General features: G+C 55.6%; 2 protein-coding genes across 2 annotated transcripts in view; both read right to left on the bottom strand.

The window, feature by feature from the left end:
* The window catches only part of LOC311164463 (uncharacterized protein), a 31,173-nt gene extending 25,183 nt beyond the window's left edge, over nucleotides 1–5,990 (bottom strand). Inside the window, exons 1-3 of the mRNA XM_084223930.1 lie at nucleotides 5,886–5,990; nucleotides 3,557–3,589; nucleotides 1,119–1,341 (exon numbers count right to left, since the gene is read on the bottom strand). Of these exons, the coding sequence (XP_084080056.1) occupies nucleotides 1,119–1,341; nucleotides 3,557–3,589; nucleotides 5,886–5,895 (266 nt within the window). The 5' untranslated portion in view covers nucleotides 5,896–5,990. The remainder of the gene's footprint in view (nucleotides 1–1,118; nucleotides 1,342–3,556; nucleotides 3,590–5,885) is intronic.
* A 3,435-nt stretch (nucleotides 5,991–9,425) lies between these two features.
* Nucleotides 9,426–19,457, bottom strand: part of LOC311164390 (protein Wiz-like) — a gene marked incomplete at its 5' end in the record, with an annotated part of 10,963 nt that continues 931 nt past the window's right edge. The window contains 7 exons of the mRNA XM_084223829.1: nucleotides 9,426–10,777; nucleotides 13,752–13,944; nucleotides 16,160–16,561; nucleotides 16,843–16,932; nucleotides 17,017–17,106; nucleotides 17,593–17,682; nucleotides 19,025–19,451. Of these exons, the coding sequence (XP_084079955.1) occupies nucleotides 10,624–10,777; nucleotides 13,752–13,944; nucleotides 16,160–16,561; nucleotides 16,843–16,932; nucleotides 17,017–17,106; nucleotides 17,593–17,682; nucleotides 19,025–19,451 (1,446 nt within the window). The 3' untranslated portion in view covers nucleotides 9,426–10,623. The remainder of the gene's footprint in view (nucleotides 10,778–13,751; nucleotides 13,945–16,159; nucleotides 16,562–16,842; nucleotides 16,933–17,016; nucleotides 17,107–17,592; nucleotides 17,683–19,024; nucleotides 19,452–19,457) is intronic.

Raw genomic sequence — 19,457 nt, 5'->3', positions numbered from 1 at the left:
CCCAATCCCCCATTCCCATTCCCAATCCTATTCCCACCTGTCCAGGGCGGCCCCGTAGCCCCGTCCCGGCAGCCCCTCGGGCTCGGGGTGCATCCCTGATCCCCCAATCCCATTCCCCATTCCCATTCCCATTCCCAATCCCCCATTCCCAATCCCATTCCCACATTCCCACCTGTCGGGGGCGGCCCCGTAGCCCCATCCCGGCAGCCCCTCGGGCTCAGGGTGGATCCCGGCTCCCCCATTCCCATTCCTAATCACCCATTCCCATTCCCAATTCCCCATTCCCAATCCCCCATTCCCCCATTCCCAATCCTCCATTCCCAATCCTCCTTTCCCAATCCTCCATTCCCAATCCTCCTTTCCCAATCCTCCATTCCCAATCCCCCAATCCCAATCCTCCATTCCCAATCCCCCATTCCCAATCCCCCATTCCAACATTCCCCCAATCCCCCAGTCCCATATTCCCAATCCCATTCCCACCTGTCGGGGGCAGCCCCATAGCCCCGTCCCGGCAGCCCCTCGGGCTCGGGGTGCATCCCAGCTCCCCCAGTCCCATTCCCAATCCCCCATTCCAATCCCCCATTCCCAATCCCCCAATCCCCCAGTCCCATTCCCAATCCCATTCCCAATCCCATTCCCACCTGTCGGGGGCGGCCCCGTAGCCCCGTCCCGGCAGCCCCTCGGGCTCGGGGTGCATCCCTGATCCCACATTCCCATTCCTCAATCCCATTCCCCCAATCCCCCATTCCCAATCCCCCATTCCCAATCCCATTCCCGCATTCCCACCTGTCGGGGGCGGCCCCGTAGCCCCGTCCCGGCAGCCCCTCGGGCTCGGGGTGCATCCCTGCTCCCCCATTCCCATTCCCATTCCCCCAATCCCCCATTCCCAATCCCATTCCCACCTGTCGGGGGCGGTCCCGTAGCCCCGTCCCGGCAGCCCCTCGGCCTCGGGGTGCATCCCGGCTCCCCCAATCCCATTCCCAATCCCCCATTCCCAATCCCCCATTCCCAATCCCATTCCCACCTGTCGGGGGCGGCCCCGTAGCCCCGTCCCAGCAGCCCCTCGGCCTCGGGGTGCATCCCGGCTCCCCCATTCCCATTCCCAATCCCATTCCCACCTGTCGGGGGCAGCTCCGTAGCCCCGTCCCAGCAGCCCCTCGGCCTCGGGGTGCATCCCGGCTCCCGGCTCCTGCCGCTGCTTCCCGGGGCCGTCGCCGCCCTCGGGGTTCCCGTCGGGCTCGGAATTCCCCGGGTCCCAGGAGTTGCCGGCGGCGGCGCCGAAGCCGAAGCCCCCGGAGCCCTCCTGGCCGTAGCCGTAGCCGTAGCCATAGCCCTCGTACCCTGGGGTCGGGAATGAGCCGGGAGTGAGCCGGGATCCACCGGGAATCCGGGATGAGCCGGGAATGAGCCGGGATCCAGGATTCACCCAGAATCTGGGATTCACCGGGAGCCACCGGGAATTGGGGATTCACCAGGGAGCCACCGGGAATTGGGGATTCACCGGGAGCCACCGGGAATTTGGGATTCACTGGGAATGAGCCCGGATCCGGGATTCACCGGGAATTTGGGATTCACTGGGAATGAGCCCGGATCCGGGATTCACCGGGAGCCACCAGGAATTCCGGATTCACCGGGATTCACCGGGAATTGGGGATTCACCAGGAATGAGCCCGGATCCGGGATTCACCGGGAGCCACCGGGAATTACGGATTCACCGGGATTCACCGGGAATTGGGGATTCACCAGGAATGAGCTGGAATCCAAGATTCACCGGGATCCACCGGGAATTGGGGATTCATTGGGATCCACCGGGAATTGGGGATTCACCGGGAATGAGCTGGGATCCGGGATTCACCGGGAGCCACCGGGAATTTGGGATTCACTGGGAATGAGCTGGGATCCGGGATTCACTGGGATCCACTGGGAATTGGGGATTCACTGGGAATGAGCCGGGATCCGGGATTCACCGGGATCCACCGGGAATTGGGGATTCACCAGGAATGAGCTGGAATCCGGGATTCACTGGGAATGAGCCGGAATCCGGGATTCACCGGGATCCACCGGGAATTGGGGATTCACCGGGAATGAGCCGGGATCCGGGATTCACCGGGAATGAGCCGGAATCCGGGATTCACCGGGAGCCACCGGGAATTGGGGATTCACCGGGAATGAGCTGGGATCCGGGATTCACTGGGATCCACTGGGAATTGGGGATTCACTGGGAATGAGCCGGGATCCGCGATTCACCGGGATCCACCGGGAATTGGGGATTCACCGGGAATGAGCCGGATTCCGGGATTCACCGGGATCCACCGGGAATTAGGAATTCGTTGGGAAGTATCAGGAATTTGGAATTCACCGGGATCCACCAGGAATTCGGGATTCACCAGGAATGAGTCAGGAATTCAGGATTCACCGGGATTCACCAGGAATTCGGGATTCACCAGGAATTCGGGATTCACCAGGATTCACTGGGAATTCAGGATTCACTGAGAATCTGGGATTTTCTGGGAATGATCAGGAACTCGGGATTTACCAGGATTCACCAGGAATTCGGGATTCACCAGAAATTCGGGAATCACCAGGATTTACTGGGAATTCGGGATTCACTGAAAATCTGGGATTTTCTGGGAATTATCAGGAATTCGGGATTTACCAGGACTCACTGGGAATTCCAGAGAGCTACAGGATTTACAGCTACACAGAATTAGGGATCGTTCCCATGGAATTTGGGGTCATTCCGATGGAATTTGGGATCGTTCCCACGGAATTAGGGATTGTTCCCATGGAATTTGGAGTCGTTCCCACGGAATTTGGGGTTGTTACCACAAAATTTGGGATCGTTCCCATGGAATTTGGGATCATTCCCATGGAACCTGGGGTCAGCCCCAAGGAATTTGGGATCGTTCCCATGGAATTTGGGATCATTCCCACAAAATTTGGGATCGTTCCCATGGAATTTGGGGTTGTTCCCATGGAATTTGGGATCGTTCCCACGGAATTTGGGGTCATTCCCGTGGAATTTGGGATCGTTCCCATGGAATCTGGGGTCAGCCCCAAGGAATTTGGGACCGTTCCCACGGAACTTGGGGTCGTTCCCACGGAATTGGGGATCGTTCCCACGGAATTTGGGATCGTTCCCATGGAATTTGGGATCATTCCCACAAAATTTGGGATTTTTCCTATGGAATTTGGGGTCGTTCCCATGGAATTTGGGATCGTACCCATGGAATTTGGGATCGTTCCTATGGAATTTGGGGTCGTTCCCACGGAATTTGGGGTCGTTCCCATGGAATTTGGGATCATTCCCACAAAATTTGGGATTTTTCCTACGGAATTTGGGGTCGTTCCCATGGATTTGGGGTCATTCCCACAGAATGGCCGAAGGGACCCCAAAAATCCCCAATTTTGGACTCAGAGCTGTTTCCCCAACCAAAAATTCCGATTTTTTTTTGTTGGATCTGGCGGGAATTTGGGACTAAAATTAGGGAAAGGAGAGGTGGGAGCTTCCCAAGGGATTGGGGTGGATCCAGGGGGAGGAAATTCCCAGACTTGCCTCTGCTCGAGCCCGAATTCCAATCTCCGTAGCCTAAAAAACAGAAAAATCCCAGTTAGGCTCCCAAAATCCCCCAAATTCCACCCAAATTCCACCCAAATCCTGAATTTCCATCCAAGCTGGGAAGGATTCCCAGCCCTGGGGGTTTGGGGAGTGTCAGGAAAGGGAAATTCCTGCTGAGAAATTGGGGGGAAAGGGGGAAAAAACAAGGGAAAAGTGGGAAAAAATTGAGAAAGAATGGGAAAAAATGGGGGGAAATGGGAGAAATTAAAAAAGAATTGGGAAAAACTGGAGGAAAATAGGGGGGAAATGGGAAAAATTGGAAAAGAATTGGGGAAAATGGGGGGGAAATGGGAAAAAATGGGGAAAATGGGAAAAAATAGGAAAAATAGGGGAAAAATGGGGGGAAAAGGGGGGGAAATGGGGGGAAAAGGGGAAAAATGGGGGGAAATGAGGGAAAATGGGGGAAAATGGGGGAAAATGGGGAAAGAATGGGGAAAGATGGGGAAAGATGGGGAAAGATGGGGAAAGATGGGGAAAATAGGAAAAAATGGAGGAAAATATAGGAAAATAGGGGGGAAATGGGGGAAAGGGGGAAAAAAGGGGGAAAAAGGGGGAAAAGGGAAAAAAGGGGGGGAAAAAGGGGGGGAAAAGGGGGGGGAAATGGGGAAAAAATGGGGAAAAAATGGAAAAAAAATGGGGAAAAAATGGGAGTTGGATCCCGTTCCTGCTGTTGCCGGCTGCCCTCATTACCCAGTGGAATCTCGGCCCTAATTAGCGGCTCCTCATTAGCACAAAAGCCCAATTAAGGGGTTTGGGCGCCTCAGGGTGGGAATTCTGCGGGAAGGATTCGGGAATCGCTGCCCGGCCCCTCCAGGTGTGGCCCCGGTGAGGGAACGGGACGGGATTCACGGAAAAACGGGAAAAAATGGGATAAAAACGGGGAAAAAATGGAATCAAAACGGCTCGGGAGGGGTCGGGCCGGGAAGGAACCGGGAATTCCTGGGAGCGGGAGATGGGAACGGGACCGGGCTGGGAGCGAATCCCGGTTTTGGGATCAAATTCCCGGTTATGGGATCAAATTCCCGGTTTTGGGATCAAATTCCCGGTTATGGGATCAAATTCCCGGTTTTGGGGAATTCCCGGGGCCCGGAGCAGGAGAGGCGAACGGGGCTGGATTGGGATCAAATCCCAATTTTGGGATCAAATCCCGGTTTTTGGGATGGAACTCCCGGGAATTGGAGCTGTCCCGGTGCCGCTCGTGCCCCGCAGGTTCCCGGTGCCCCCGGCGGCTCCGGCCGGGCCCTCCCGGACATCCCCGGTCCCTCAGGAACATCCCCGGTCCCGGTGTCCCCCCCGGTTCCTCAGGGACATCCCCGGTCCCTCACGGCTCCCCTCCATGTCCCGGTGTCCCCCCGGTGCCCTCAGGAACACCCCGGGTACTTCACGGTCACCCCCGGTCCCGGTGTCCCCCCGTTCCCACACGGTCACCCCCGGTCCCTCACAGACACCCCGGTCCCTCACGGACATCTCCGTGTCCCGGTGTCCCCCCGGTGCCCTCAGGGACAGTCCCGGTTCCTCACGGTCACCCCCAGTCCCGGTTCCCCTCCGTTCCCTCACGGTCACCCCCGGTCCCTCACAGACACCCCGGTCCCTCACGGACATCTCCGTGTCCCGGTGTCCCCTCGGTCCCTCACGAACACCCCGGTCCCGGTGTCCCCCCGGTCCCTCAGGGACCCACCCGGTCCCGGCTCTCTCCGCTCTCCCCTCACGGCTCCCGCCGAACCCCTCACGGTTCCCGCCCCGCCCGCCCCCCCTCACGAACCCCACCGCCCCTCACGGATCCCGCCGGTCCCTCACGGACCCACCGGCCCCTCATGGTTCCACCGCCCCTCACGGATCCCGCCGGTCCCTCACGGACCCACCGGCCCTTCTTGGTTCCACCGCCCCTCACGGTTCCACCGCCCCTCACGGTTCCCGCTCCTCACCGACCCCAGCGGCCCCTCACGGATCCCGCCGGTCCCTCACGGACCCTCCGCCCCTCACAGACCCCGCTCCTCACCGACCCCAGCGGCCCCTCACGGACCCACCGCCCCTCACGGATCCCTCCGCCCCTCACGGTTCCCCCTCCTCACTGACCCCAGCGGCCCTTCACGGTTCCACCGCCCCTCACAGGTCCCGCCGCCCCTCACAGTTCCCGCTCCTCACCGACCCCAGCGAGCCCCTGGCGGCTCCCGCCGCCCCTCACGGACCCCGCCGGCCCCTCCCGGTCCGGGCCGCTCCCGGTGCCCGCGGTCCCTCCCGTCCCGGTGCCGCCCCCTCCCCTCACCGTAGCTCATGATGGCGGCGCCTCCTCCCCTTTCCCGGGCGGTAACGGCGCCGCGCCGGCCCCGCCCCCTCGCGCTGATTGGCCGCGCCGCTCCGCCTCCCCCGCGCTGATTGGTCCGCGAGGCCCGCGCCTCCCATTGGCAGCCGGCCGCTGTCTTTAATCGCGTTCCCCGCTCTACGATTGGTTAAAATGAAAGTCTACTTGATGAGGGGGCGTGGTTTCAGAAGCTCTGCTCTCCTATTGGTCAGCTGTGCCGGCTTAGGACCTATCGCGTGACAGGCGCGCCCTTAGCCGCGCCCCCTAGCCGCACCGCCGGCTGCTATTGGCTGCCTCCGGTGAGGCCACGCCCACTGGGGCGCCCTCACGTGGCCGCTCGCGGCGGTGCGGTGTCACCTGGGGTCACGTGTCTGTCACGTGTGGCGCGTGTCACGTGTTTGTCACGTGGGGGACGCGGGGACAGCGCGGGGGTCACGCGAGGCCGGCCCCGAAACCCAAAAACGCCCGAAACGCCCAAAACCCCAAAAAAACACCCCAAACCCCCCAAAAAACCGCCCCAAAACCCCAAAACACCCCAAACCCCCAAAAAAACACCCGAAACACCCCAAAAAATACCCCAAACCCCCAAAAAAACACCCCAAACCCCCAAAACAACACCCGAAACCCCCCCAAAAAACACCCCAAACACCCAAAAAAACCCCCAAAACCCCCAAAAACACCCGAAACCCCCCAAAAAATACCCAAAACCCCCAAAACAACACCCGAAACCCCCCAAAAAACCGCCCCAAACCCCCAAAAAACACCCGAAACACCCCAAAAAAACACCCGAAACACCCAAAAAACACCCCAAACACCCAAAAAAACACCCGAAACACCCCAAAAAATACCCCAAACCCCCAAAAAAACACCCCAAACCCCCAAAACAACACCCGAAACCCCCCCAAAAAACACCCCAAACACCCAAAAAAACCCCCAAAACCCCCAAAAACACCCGAAACCCCCCAAAAAATACCCAAAACCCCCAAAACAACACCCGAAACCCCCCAAAAAACCGCCCCAAACCCCCAAAAAACACCCGAAACACCCCAAAAAAACACCCGAAACACCCAAAAAACACCCCAAACACCCAAAAAAACCCCCAAAACCCCCCAAAAAACACCCGAAACCCCCAAAAACCCCAAAAAACCACCCCAAACCCCCCAACAAACACCCGAAACCCCAAAAACCGGCCCCTAAAAAACACCACAAACCCCTCAAAAACCACCCCGAACCCCCCAAAAAAAACCAAACCCCAAAAAACGGCCCCAAAAAACACCCCAAACCCCGATAAACCACCCCAAATCCTCCTGGATTTCTCCAAAATTCTCTGGATTTCCCTGGAATTCCTCCAAAATTTCCCTGGATTTCTCCCAAATTTCTCTGTATTTCCCTGGTATTCCCCCCAAATTTCCTTGGATTTCCCCCAAATCCACCTGGATCTACCCCAAAGCTCCCTGGATTTCCCCAAATCTCCCTGGATTTCCCCAAATTTCCCTGGATTCACCCCAATTTCCCTCAAATTCTCCCAAATTTCCCTGGAATCTCCCCAGATTTCCCTGAATTTCCCCAAATTCCCCCAGATTTCCCTCAAATCTCTCCCAAATTTCCCTGGATTTTCCCAAATTTCCCCAAATTTCCCTGAATCTCCCCCAAATTTCCTTAGGTTTTCCCAAATTTCCTTGGAATTTCCCCAAATTTCCCCCCAATTTCCCTCAAATCTCTCCCGAACCCCTCTGGATTTGCCCCAAATTTCCCTGGGATTTTCCCAAATCTCCCTGGAACTCCCCTAAATTTCCCCAAATCTCTCCCAAATCCCTTTGGATTTCCCCTAAATTTCCCTGAATTTCCCCCAGTTTCCCTGGAATTTCCCCAAATTTCCCTCAAATTCTCCCAAATTTCCCTGGAATCCCCCCAAATTTCCTTGGGTTTTCCCAAATTTCCCCCCAATTTCCCTCAAATCTCTCCCAAATCCCTCTGGATTTCCCTGGAACTCCACCAAATTTCCCTGAATTCCACCAAATTTCCCTGGATTTGCCCAAATTTCCCTCAAATTCTCCCAAATCCCTCTGGATTTACCCCAAATTTCTCTGGAATTCCCCCAGATTTCCCTGAATTTCCCTCAAATCTCTCCCAAATTTCCCTGAATTTCCCCAAATTCCCCCAAATTTCCCTCAAATCTCTCCCAAATCTCTCTGGATTTCCCAAAATTTCCCTGAATTTCCCTGGAATCCCCCCAGATTTCTCCCAAATTTCCCCAAATTTCCCCAGAATTTCCCCTAATTTCCCTGGATTTGCTCAAATTCCCCCGAATTTCCCTCAAATCTCTCCCAAATTTCTCTGGATTTCCCCAAATCTCCCTGGATTCACCCCAATTTCCCTCAAATTCTCCCAAATTTCCCTGGAATCCCTCCAAATTTCCTTGGGTTTTCCCAAATTTCCCTGGAATTTCCCCAAATTTCCCCCAAATCCCTCTGGATTTCCCCAAATTTCCCTGGAATCCCCCCAAATTTCCCTGGAATTTCCCTAAATTCCCCCCAAATCTCTGCCAAATCCCTCTGGATTTTCCCAAATCTCCGTGGATTCAACCAAATTTCCCTCAAATTCTCCCAAATTTCTCTGGATTTCCATGGAATCCCCCCAAATTTCCCTGAATTTTCCCAGAATTTCCCCAAATTTCCCTGGATTTGCTCAAATTCCCCCAAATTTCCCTCAAATCTCTCCCAAATTTCCCTGGATTTCCCCAAATCTCCCTGGATTTACCCAAATTTCCCTCAAATTCTCCCAAATTTCCCTGAATTTCCCTCAAATCTCTCCCAAATTTCCCTGAATTTCCCCAAATTCCCCCAAATTTCTCCCAAATCCCTCTGGATTTCCCAAAATTTCCCTGGAATTCCCCGGGATTTCCCCGAATTTCCCCAAATTTCCCTGGAATTTCTCCAAATTTCCCTCAAATCTCTCCCAAATCCGTCTGGATTTCCCAAAATTTCCCTTTATTTCCCCAAATCTCCCTGGATTCACCCAAATTTCCCTCAAATCTCTCCCAAATCCCTCTGGATTTCCCAAAATTTCCCTGGATTTCCCTGAATTTCCCCAAATTTCCCTGGAATTTTCCCAAATTCCCCCAAATTTCCCTGGAATTTCTCCAAATTTCCCTCAAATCTCTCCCAAATCCCTCTGGATTTGTCCCAAATTTCCCTTTATTTCCCCAAATCTCCCTGGATTCACCCCAATTTCCCTCAAATTCCCTCAAATCCCTCTGGATTTACCCCAAATTTCCCCAAATCTCCCTGGAATTTCCCCAGATTTCCCTAAATTTCCCTGGAATTTCCCCAAATTTCCCCCAAATTTCCCTCAAATCTCTCCCAAATTTCCCTGAATTTCCCCAAATTTTCCTGGATTTTCCCAAATCTCCCCAGAATTCCTCCAAATTCCCCCCCAGATGCAGAGACTCCGTTTTTCCCGGGAATTCATCTCCAGAAGAATTTAATCCATCGTCCCCCAGCCCCGGGTACAGGAATCGCCGGAAACGTCCCGAAAACGTGGAAAGGAAAAAAAAAAAAAAGAAAAAAAAAAGAAAAAAAACCAAAAAATTGGAAAAAAAAAACCCCAAAAATGTCTCCGTTAAAATTCCTTCCGAAATCCGGAAGTTTCGGGATTCCCAAATAAAAAATTTGATTTCTTTTTATTTTTATTATTTTTTTTTTTTCCTTCTCTCTCTACACAAATCTAGAGTTTAAAAAAGTCAGGGAAAAAATGGGAAAAAAAAAAACCAAAAAAAGGGAATTTGGGGAAGAAACGGAGCCGGATCCTCCCGGAATATTTTGGGCATTTCCCGGATTTTGCTGCCGGGGGGGGGAAATTTTGGGAATCAGCAGCGGGAGGAGGAGGAGGAGAGGGGAGAGAATCCCACGGGATTTTCCTTGGGAAAAGTGGGAATTTTGGGAACATGCAACCCCGGAACTGAGGGAATTCCGACATCTACGGGGCCACTAGAAATAAAAAATAAAACCAACAAAATTTAGGAAATAAAAACCAAAAAGAACAAAAAAAAAAAGAGGAATTTACAACTCCGCCGAGGGTTCCAAATGTACAAAATCCACAGCGCTGCCCCTCCCCCCGCCGGGAATCCACCCTGGGAATTCTGGGAATTCCCTCCGCGGTGGCTTCTTTGGGATCAAAAAGGGGAATTTCCGTTCCGGTGCTCCGGTACCGGCGGGGGAGGGCGGGATCCCCCCGGGCCGGTCCCGTTCCGCTCCCCCCGCGGCGCTCGGGGCCGCTCCCGGTGCCGCTCCCGGTGCCGCTCCCGGTGCCGCTCCGGGGCCGCTCCCGGTGCCGCTCCCGGTGCCGCTCCGGTGCCGCTCCCGGTGCCGCTCCCGGTGCCGCTCCCGGTGCCGCTCCCGGGGCCGCTCCCGGGGCCGCTCCCGGTGCCGCTCCGGTGCCGCTCCCGGTGCCGCTCCCGGTGCCGCTCCCGGTGCCGCTCCCGGGGCCGCTCCCGGGGCCGCTCCCGGTGCCGCTCCCGGTGCCGCTCCGGGACCGCTCCCGGGGCCGCTCCCGGTGCCGCTCCCGGTGCCGCTCCCGGGGCCGCTCCCGGGCCGGTTTCGCTTTCATTTCCGTGGGGTTTTTTTTTTTTTTCCTTTCGTTTCTTTTTGTGTGTGTTTTTTTTTTTTAATTCCCGGGATTTTTTTTTTTTTGGGAATTTTTTTCAGGGAGCCTCAGCCAGGGCCGGGGGCTCCGGGGGGGCCTCGGCGCGGCAGGGATCGGCCTTGGAGAAATTCATGTCGAGGATGTGGCGCTGCAGGTGCCGCACCCACTCCTCCTGGATGGACAGCGGGCCCTGGAACTCCACCTCGCAGAACCTGCACGGGGGGAAAAACGAACCGCCTTCAGGGGAATCCCGGGATTTCAATGGGAATTCCCGGGATTTCGGGAGGAATTCCCGGGATTTTGGGAGGAATTCCCCGGTTTCAGGCAGGAATTCCCGGGATTTCACAGGGAATTCCCGGGATTTTGGGGGGAGTTCCTGGGATTTCGGGAAGAGTTCCTGGGATTTCGGGAGGAATTCCCCGGTTTCAGGCAGGAATTCCCGGGATTTCGGGAGGAATTCCAGGGATTTCAGAGGGAATTCCTGGGATTTCAGGCAGGAATTCCCAGGATTTAGGGAGGAATTCCCGGGATTTCGGGAGGAGTTCCCGGGATTTCAGGAACAATTCCCGGGATTTCAGAGGGAATTCCCGGGATTTCACAGGGAATTCCTGCGAATTTCAGGAGGAATCCCTGGGTTTTCAGAGGGAATTCCCGGGATTTCAGGAGGAATTCCCCGGTTTCAGGCAAGAATTCCGGGGATTTCAGAGGGAATTCCGGGGATTTCGGGAGGAATTCCGAGGATTTCAGGGGGAATTCCGGGGATTTCAGAGGGAATTCCCAGGATTTCAAAGGGAATTCCCAGGATTTCACACAGAATTCCCAGGATTTCACAGGGAATTACCGGGATTTCAGGAGGAGTTCCCGGGATTTCACAGGGAATTCCCAGGATTTCAGGAGGAGTTCCCTGGTTTCAGGCAGGAATTCCCGGGATTTCAGAGGGAATTCCCGGGATTTCACAGGGAATCCCCAGGATTTCAGGAGGAGTTCCCGGGATTTCGGGAGGAGTTCCCGGGATTTCAGAGGGAATTCCCGGGATTTCGGGAACAATTCCCGGAATTTCGGGAGGAATTCTGAGGATTTCACTTGGAATTCCCGGGATTTCACAGGGAAATCCCGGGATTTCGGCTGAAATTCCTGGGGTTTCAGAGGGAATTCTCGGGATTTCACTGGGAATTCGCGGGATTTCACAGGGAATTACCGGGATTTCGGGAGGAGTTCCCGGGATTTCGGGAGGAATCCCTGGGTTTTCAGAGGGAATTCCCGAGATTTCGGGAGGAATTCCCCGGTTTCAGGCAGGAGTTCCCTGGTTTCGGGCAGGAATTCCCGGGATTTCACAGTGAATTCCCGGGATTTCAGGAGGAATTCCCAGGATTTCGGGAGGAGTTCCCGGGATTTCGGGAGGAGTTCCCGGGATTTCAGAGGGAATTCCTGGGATTTCACTGGGAATTCCCAGGATTTCGGGAACAATTCCCAGGATTACGGGAGGAATTCCGGGGATTTCACAGGGAATTCCTGGGATTTCAGGAGGAGTTCCCTGGTTTCAGGCAGGAATTCCCGGGATTTCAGAGGGAATTCCCGGGATTTTGGGGGGAATTCCGGGGATTTCACAGGGAATTCCCGGGATTTCGGGAGGAGTTCCCAGGATTTCACAGGGAATTCCCGGGATTTCGGGAGGAATTCCAGGGATTTCAGAGGGAATTCCTGGGATTTCACAGGAAATCCCGGGATTTCACAGGGATTTTCCGGAATTTCGGGAGGAGTTTCCGGGATTTCAGGAAGAATTCCCGGGATTTCACAGGGAATTACCGGGATTTCAGGAGGAGTTCCCTGGTTTCAGGCAGGAATTCCCAGGATTTCAGAGGGAATTCCCGGGATTTCACAGGGAATTACCGGGATTTCGGGAGGAATTCCCCGGTTTCAGGCAGGAATTCCCGGGATTTCAAGAGGAATTCCGGGGATTTCAGAGGGAATCCCGGGATTTCACAGGGAACAATTCCCGGGATTTCAGGAGGAATTCCCCGGTTTCAGGCAGGAATTCCCAGGATTTCAGAGGGAGTTCCCAGGATTTCACCTGGAATTCCCGGGATTTTGGGAGGAGTTCCCAGGATTTCACAGGGAATTCCCGGGATTTCGGGAAGAATTGCTGGGTTTCAGGCAGGAATTCCCAGGTTTTCATCTGGAATTCCCAGGATTTTGGGAGGAATTCTCAGGTTTTTGGCTGGAATTCCCAGGTTTCAGCTGGAATTCTGGGATTTCGGGAAGAATTCCCAGGTTTCAGCAGGAATTCTCAGGATTTCACAGGGAATTCCCGGGATTTTGGGAGGAATTCCTGAGTTTCGGGTTGGAATTCCCAGGTTTTGGACTGGAATTCCCAGGTTTCAGCTGGAATTCCCGGGATTTCGGGAGGAGTTCCCGGGATTTCGGGCAGGAATTCCCAGGTTTTCACCTGGAATTCCTGGGATTTCGGGAGGAATTCCCAGGTTTTCAGCAGAAATTCCCAAGTTTTGGGCTGCAATTCCCGGGTTTCAGCTGGAATTCCCGGGATTTCAGAGGGAATTCCGGGATTTCGGGCAGGAATTCCCAAGTTTTGGGCAGGAATTCCCGGGTTTCAGCTGGAATTCGCAGGATTTTAGCAGGAATTCCTGGGATTTCAGAGGGAATTCCTGAATTTCAGGCAGGAATTCCAGGTTTTCAGCTGGAATTCCTGGGTTTCAGCTGGAATTCTGGGATTTCGGGAGGAATTCCCAGGTTTCAGGCAGGAATTCCCAGGTTTTCGGGAAGAATTCCCAGGTTTCAGCAGGAATTCCCAGGTTTTCGGGAAGAATTCCCAGGTTTCAGCAGGAATTCCCACGTTTTCGGGAGGAATTCCCAGGTTTCAGGCAGGAATTCCCAAGTTTTTGGCAGGAATTCCCAAGTTTTGGGCTGGAATTCCCAGGATTTTGGGAAGAATTCCCAGGTTTCAGCAGGAATTCCAAGGTTTTCAGCTGGAATTCCCAGGACTTCAGAGGGAATTGCTGCATTTCAGGCAGGAATTCCCAAGTTTTGGGCTGCAATTCCCAGGTTTCAGCTGGATTTCCCGGGATTTCAGAGGGAATTCCGGGATTTGGGGCAGGAATTCCCAGGTTTTCAGCTGGAATTCCTGGATTTCAGGAGGAATGGGGAGAAGCCCCCCCAAAGCAGCCCCACCTGCACTTGAGGGTGTAGATGTTGCCCACGAACTTGACCAGCGAGGTCTGCGGCGGGCGCGGCACCAGGGCGGGCACCGGGCGCACGCGCGGCGGCGGCCGCGGCTCCGGAAGCTTCCGCGGGAATTCGGCGCCGGGCTCGGCCTCGCGGGGCAGCGGCGGCTCCAGGGGCCGCGCCTGGCGCCGCTCGAACTCTGGGGAGGAGGGAATTCGGGATGAGGGAATTTGGGGATGAGGGAATTCGGGGATGAGGGAATTCGGGGATGAGGGAATTTGGGATGAGGGAATTTGGGGATGAGGGAATTTGGGAGTGAGGGAATTTGGGGATGAGGGAATTTGGGAATTGGGGGAGGGGGCAGGGTCACAGGCACGGAGCTGGGAGCGTTTCCGGGCCCCGGTGCCGTCCCCGTCCTGTCCCCATCCCCAATTTCACATCCCCATTCCCATCCCCAATCCTGTCTCCATTCCTACATTCCCATTCCCCATTCCCATCCCCATTCCCAATTTCACATCCCCATTCCCATTCCCATCCCCATCCCCATCCCCAATTTCTCATCCCCATTCCCATTCCCATCCCCATCCCCAATTTCACATCCTCATTCCCACTCCCAATCCTGTCCCCATCCCCAATTTCACATCCCCATTCCCATTCCCATCCCCATCCCCAATTTCACATCCCCATTCCCATTCCCATCCCCATTCCCAATTTCACATCCCCATTCCCATTCCCATCCCCAATTTTACATCCCCATTCCCAATCCCGTCCCCATCCCCAATTTCCCATCCCCATTCCCACATCCCCATTCCCCATTCCCATCCCCATCCCCAATTTCACATCCCCTGTCCCCATTCCCAATCCTGTCCCCATTCCCACATTCCCACATTCCCATTCCCATTCCCATCCCCATTCCCATTCCCATTCCCATTCCCAATCCCATTCCCATTCCCCATTCCCATCCCCATCCCCATCCCATTTCCCATTCCCCATTCCCAAACCCCAAATTTCCCATTCCCAACCCCGCAATTCCCATTTTTCCCACCCCAATCCCATTTCCCCCCACAGCACTCACTGCTGAAGTTGCCCCTCTGCTCCTCCACCTTGACCACTCCCGCCCCAATCCCAAACCCCACATTTCCCACCCCAAACCCCACAAATCCCCTTTTTCCCACTCCAACCCCCACAATTCCCATTTCCCATTCCCAAACCCCATTTCCCCCGCAGCACTCACTGCTGAAGTTGCCCCTCTGCTCCTCCACCCCGACCACTCCTCACTCCCATTCCCATTCCCCATTCCCAACCCCACATTTCCCATTCCCAACCCCACAATCCCCATTTTTCCCACCCCAAACCCCACATTTCCCTTTCCCAACCCCACAATTCCCATTCCCAACCCCACAATTCCCATTTTTCCCACCCCAAACCCCACAATTCCCATTCCCAATCCCATTTCCCCCCGCAGCACTCACTGCTGAAGTTGCCCCTCTGCTCCTCCACCTTGACCAGCCCCGCCCCAATCCCAAACCCCACAATTCCCACATTTCCCATCCCCAAACCCCACATTTCCCATTTCCCCTCCCCAAACCCCACATTTCCCACCCCAAACCCCACAATTCCCATTTCCCCTCCCCAAACCCCACATTTCCCACCCCAATCCCCATTCCCCCCGCAGCACTCACTGCTGAAGTTGCCCCTCTGCTCCTCCACCTTGACCACTCCTCACTCCCATTCCCATTCCCCATTCCCAACCCCACAATTCCCACCCCAAACCCCACAATTCGCATTCCCAACCCCACAATTCCCACATTCCCCACCCCAATCCCATTTCCCCCCGCAGCACTCACTGCTGAAGTTGCCCCTCTGCTCCTCCACCTTGACCACTCCTCTCTCTCATTTCCCATCCCCAACCCCACAATTCCCCTTTTCCCACCCCAAACCCCACATTTCTCATTCCCAAACCCCACAATTCCCACCCCAAACCCCCCAATCCCATTTCCCCCCGCAGCACTCACTGCTGAAGTTGCCCCTCTGCTCCTCCACCTTGACCACTCCTCTCTCTCATTTCCCATCCCCAACCCCACAATTCCCCTTTTCCCACCCCAAACCCCACAATCCCCATTCCCAACCCCACAATTCCCACATTTCCCACCCCAAACCCCACAATCCCCATATTCCCCCCCGCAGCACTCACTGCTGAAGTTGCCCCTCTGCTCCTCCACCTTGACCAGCCCCGCCCCAATCCCAAACCCCACAATTCACACATTTCCCATTCCCAACCCCACAATTCCCATTTTTCCCTCCCCAAACCCCACAATCCCCATTCCCAACCCCACAATTCCCACAATCCCCATTCCCAACCCCACATTTCCCACCCCAAACCCCACAATCCCCATTCCCCCCGCAGCACTCACTGCTGAAGTTGCCCCTCTGCTCCTCCACCTTGACCAGCCCCAGGGGCGAGCCCAGGCCCCGGTCGGCGCCCTCGGGGCCCTTGCCGCATTCCGCCAGCGCCGCCTCGGCCGCCAGCCCGCCCTTGGGCAGGAAGGGCACGGCCAGGGCCGAGCCCCGCGGCTCCCGGGGGTGCGCCGAGCTGCGGAACTTCTTGGAGAAGGGGCGCCCGCCCTGGATGTAGCTGCGGTAGGCGCCGGCCTTGTGGGGCCGGTGCCGGATCCACTCGCGCAGCGTCTCGATGGGGGAGCCGTTCACGCACCACTCGGTGACGCCGAACTGCCGCAGGTGCGCCCGGGCGTGGCTGGCCAGAGCCTTCCTGTTCTCAAAGTACAGCCCGCACAGCTCGCAGCAGGCCTCTGCTGCTGGGAAATGGGGAAAAAATGGGGAAAAACGGGGTTAAAATGGGGTTAAAATGGGGTTAAAATAGAGAAAAATGGGATTATTCTAGTGCAAATGGGATATGGGCATTGCCAGAGGTGCCGCAGGTGCGCCCAGGCGTGGCTGGCCAGAGCCTTCCTGTTCTCAAAGTACAGCCCACAGAGCTCACAGCAGGCCTCTGCTGCTGGGAAATGGGGAAAAAAGGGTTAAAATGGGTTAAAATGGGGTTAAAATAGAGAAAAATGGGAAAAACGGGATTAAACACCAAACTGCCGCAGGTGCGCCCGGGCGTGGCTGGCCAGAGCCTTCCTGTTCTCAAAGTACAGCCCACACAGCTCGCAGCAGGCCTCTGCTGCTGGGAAATGGGGAAAAAACAAGGAAAAATGGGGTTAAAATAGAGAAAAATGGCGTTATTATAGTGAAAAATGGGATTTAACACCGAACTGCCGCAGGTGCGCCCGGGCGTGGCTGGCCAGCGCCTTCCTGTTCTCAAAGTACAGCCCACAGAGCTCGCAGCAGGCCTCTGCTGCTGGGAAATGGGAAATAAAAGGGTTAAAATGGGGTTAAAATAGGGAAAAAATGGGAAAAAATGGGAAAAAACAGGACCAAAAATAGGGAAAATTGGGTATGGGCATTGCTAGAAGTGCCGCAGGTGCGCCCGGGCGTGGCTGGCCAGAGCCTTCCTGTTCTCAAAGTACAGCCCGCAGAGCTCGCAGCAGGCCTCTGCTGCTGGGAAATGGGGAAAAAATGGGGTTAAAACAGGGAAAAAATGGGGAAAAACTGGGTTAAAATGGGGTTAAAATAGGTGAAATGGGATATAGGCATTGCTAGAGGTGCCGCAGGTGCGCCCGGGCGTGGCTGGCCAGAGCCTTCCTGTTCTCAAAGTACAGCCCGCACAGCTCGCAGCAGGCCTCTGCTGCTGGGAAATGGGGAAAAAATGGGGTTAAAACAGGGAAAAAATGGGAAAAAACGGGATTAAAATGGGGTTAAAATGGGAAAAAACGGGATTAAACACCGAACTGCCGCAGGTGCGCCCGGGCGTGGCTGGCCAGGGCCTTCCTGTTCTCAAAGTACAGCCCGCAGAGCTCGCAGCAGGCCTCTGCTGCTGGGAAATGAAAGGGTTAAAATGGGGTTAAAACAGGGAAAAAATGGGAAAAAATGGGGTTAAAATGGGGTTAAATAGGGAAAAAATGGGAAAAAATGGGATTAAACACCGAACTGCCGCAGGTGCGCCCGGGCGTGGCTGGTCAGGGCCTTCCTGTTCTCAAAGTACAGCCCACACAGCTCGCAGCAGGGAGAACATGGAAAAATGGGGGGAAAAATGGGGAAAAATGGGAAAAAACATGTGGTGCCAGCCAATGGCAAAACCATCCCAAATTCCCGTGATTTCCCCGTGGCACTCACAGGCCTTGTCGTGCAGGGCCTTGGCCTTGAAGCCCAGCTCGAAGGCTCTTCCAGCCCATCCCAAAACCATCCCAAAGATCCTAAAACCATCCGAAAACCACCCCAAAGATCCCCAAACCATCCCAATTTCCCCATGGCACTCACAGGCCTTGTCGTGCAGGGCCTTGGCCTTGAAGCCCAGCTCGAAGGCTCTTCCAGCCCAACCCAAAACCATCCCAAAACCACCCCAAAACCACCCCAAAGATCCCAAAAATCCCAAAACCATCCCGATTTCCCCGTGGCACTCACAGGCCTTGTCGTGCAGGGCCTTGGCCTTGAAGCCCAGCTCGAAGGCTCTTCCAGCCCATCCCAAAGATCCCAAAACCATCCCAAAGATCCCAAAGATCCTAAACACACCCCAAAACCATCCCAAAGATCCAAAAATCCCAAAACCACCCCAAACTGCCATGGCACTCACAGGCCTTGTCGTGCAGGGCCTTGGCCTTGAAGCCCAGCTCGAAGGCTCTTCCAGCCCAACCCAAAGATCCCAAAACCATCCCAAAACCATCCCAAAACCATCCCAAAAATCCCAAAAATCCCAATAACTTCCCAAAACTACCCCAAACTGCCATGGCACTCACAGGCCTTGTCGTGCAGGGCCTTGGCCTTGAAGCCCAGCTCGAAGGCTTTGTGCTTGGCCTCACCATGCCCACCCAGCCCATCCCAAAACCACCCCAAAGATCCCAAAAATACCAATATTATCCCAAAACCATCCCAATTTCCCCGTGGCACTCACAGGCCTTGTCGTGCAGGGCCTTGGCCTTGAAGCCCAGCTCGAAGGCTTTGTGCTTGGCCTCACCATGCCCACCCAGCCCATCCCAAAACCACCCCAAAGATCCCAAAAATACCAATATTATCCCAAAACCATCCCAATTTCCCCGTGGCACTCACAGGCCTTGTCGTGCAGGGCCTTGGCCTTGAAGCCCAGCTCGAAGGCTCTTCCAGCTCATCCCAAAACCATCCCAAAAATCCCAAAACCATCCCAATTTCCCCATGGCACTCACAGGCCTTGTCGTGCAGGGCCTTGGCCTTGAAGCCCAGCTCGAAGGCTTTGTGCTTGGCCTCGCCGTGCCCGCCCAGCCTCTCGTCGCCCAGCGGCCTCTTGGCGGCCAGGAAGGCTCCGGGGCCGCCCTTGGAGCCCAGCGGAGCCAGGGCCAGCCCCGAGCCCGGCTTGCCCAGGGCCAGCCCCGGGGGCAGCGCCTTGCCCGGAGCCGGCCCCGGCGGCGCCTTGGGCTCCGCGCCCTCCTCGCCCGGCCCCGGGCCCGGCTCCAGCCCCGGCGGCAGCGGCGGCTCCTTCTTGATGAGGCAGGGCTTGGATTTCTTCCTGAGGATTTCGCGGAGGGTGTCGATGGGGGAGCCGTTCACCGACCACTCGGTCACCCCCATCTGGCGCAGGTGCGAGCGCGCGTGGCTCGAGAGCCCCTTGCGGTTCTCAAA

This window comes from Fringilla coelebs (genome assembly GCF_963513975.1).
Source record: "Fringilla coelebs genome assembly, chromosome: 32".
NCBI classification, from domain to species: Eukaryota; Metazoa; Chordata; class Aves; order Passeriformes; family Fringillidae; genus Fringilla; species Fringilla coelebs.
This window is presented reverse-complemented; position numbering and strand designations above follow the sequence as displayed.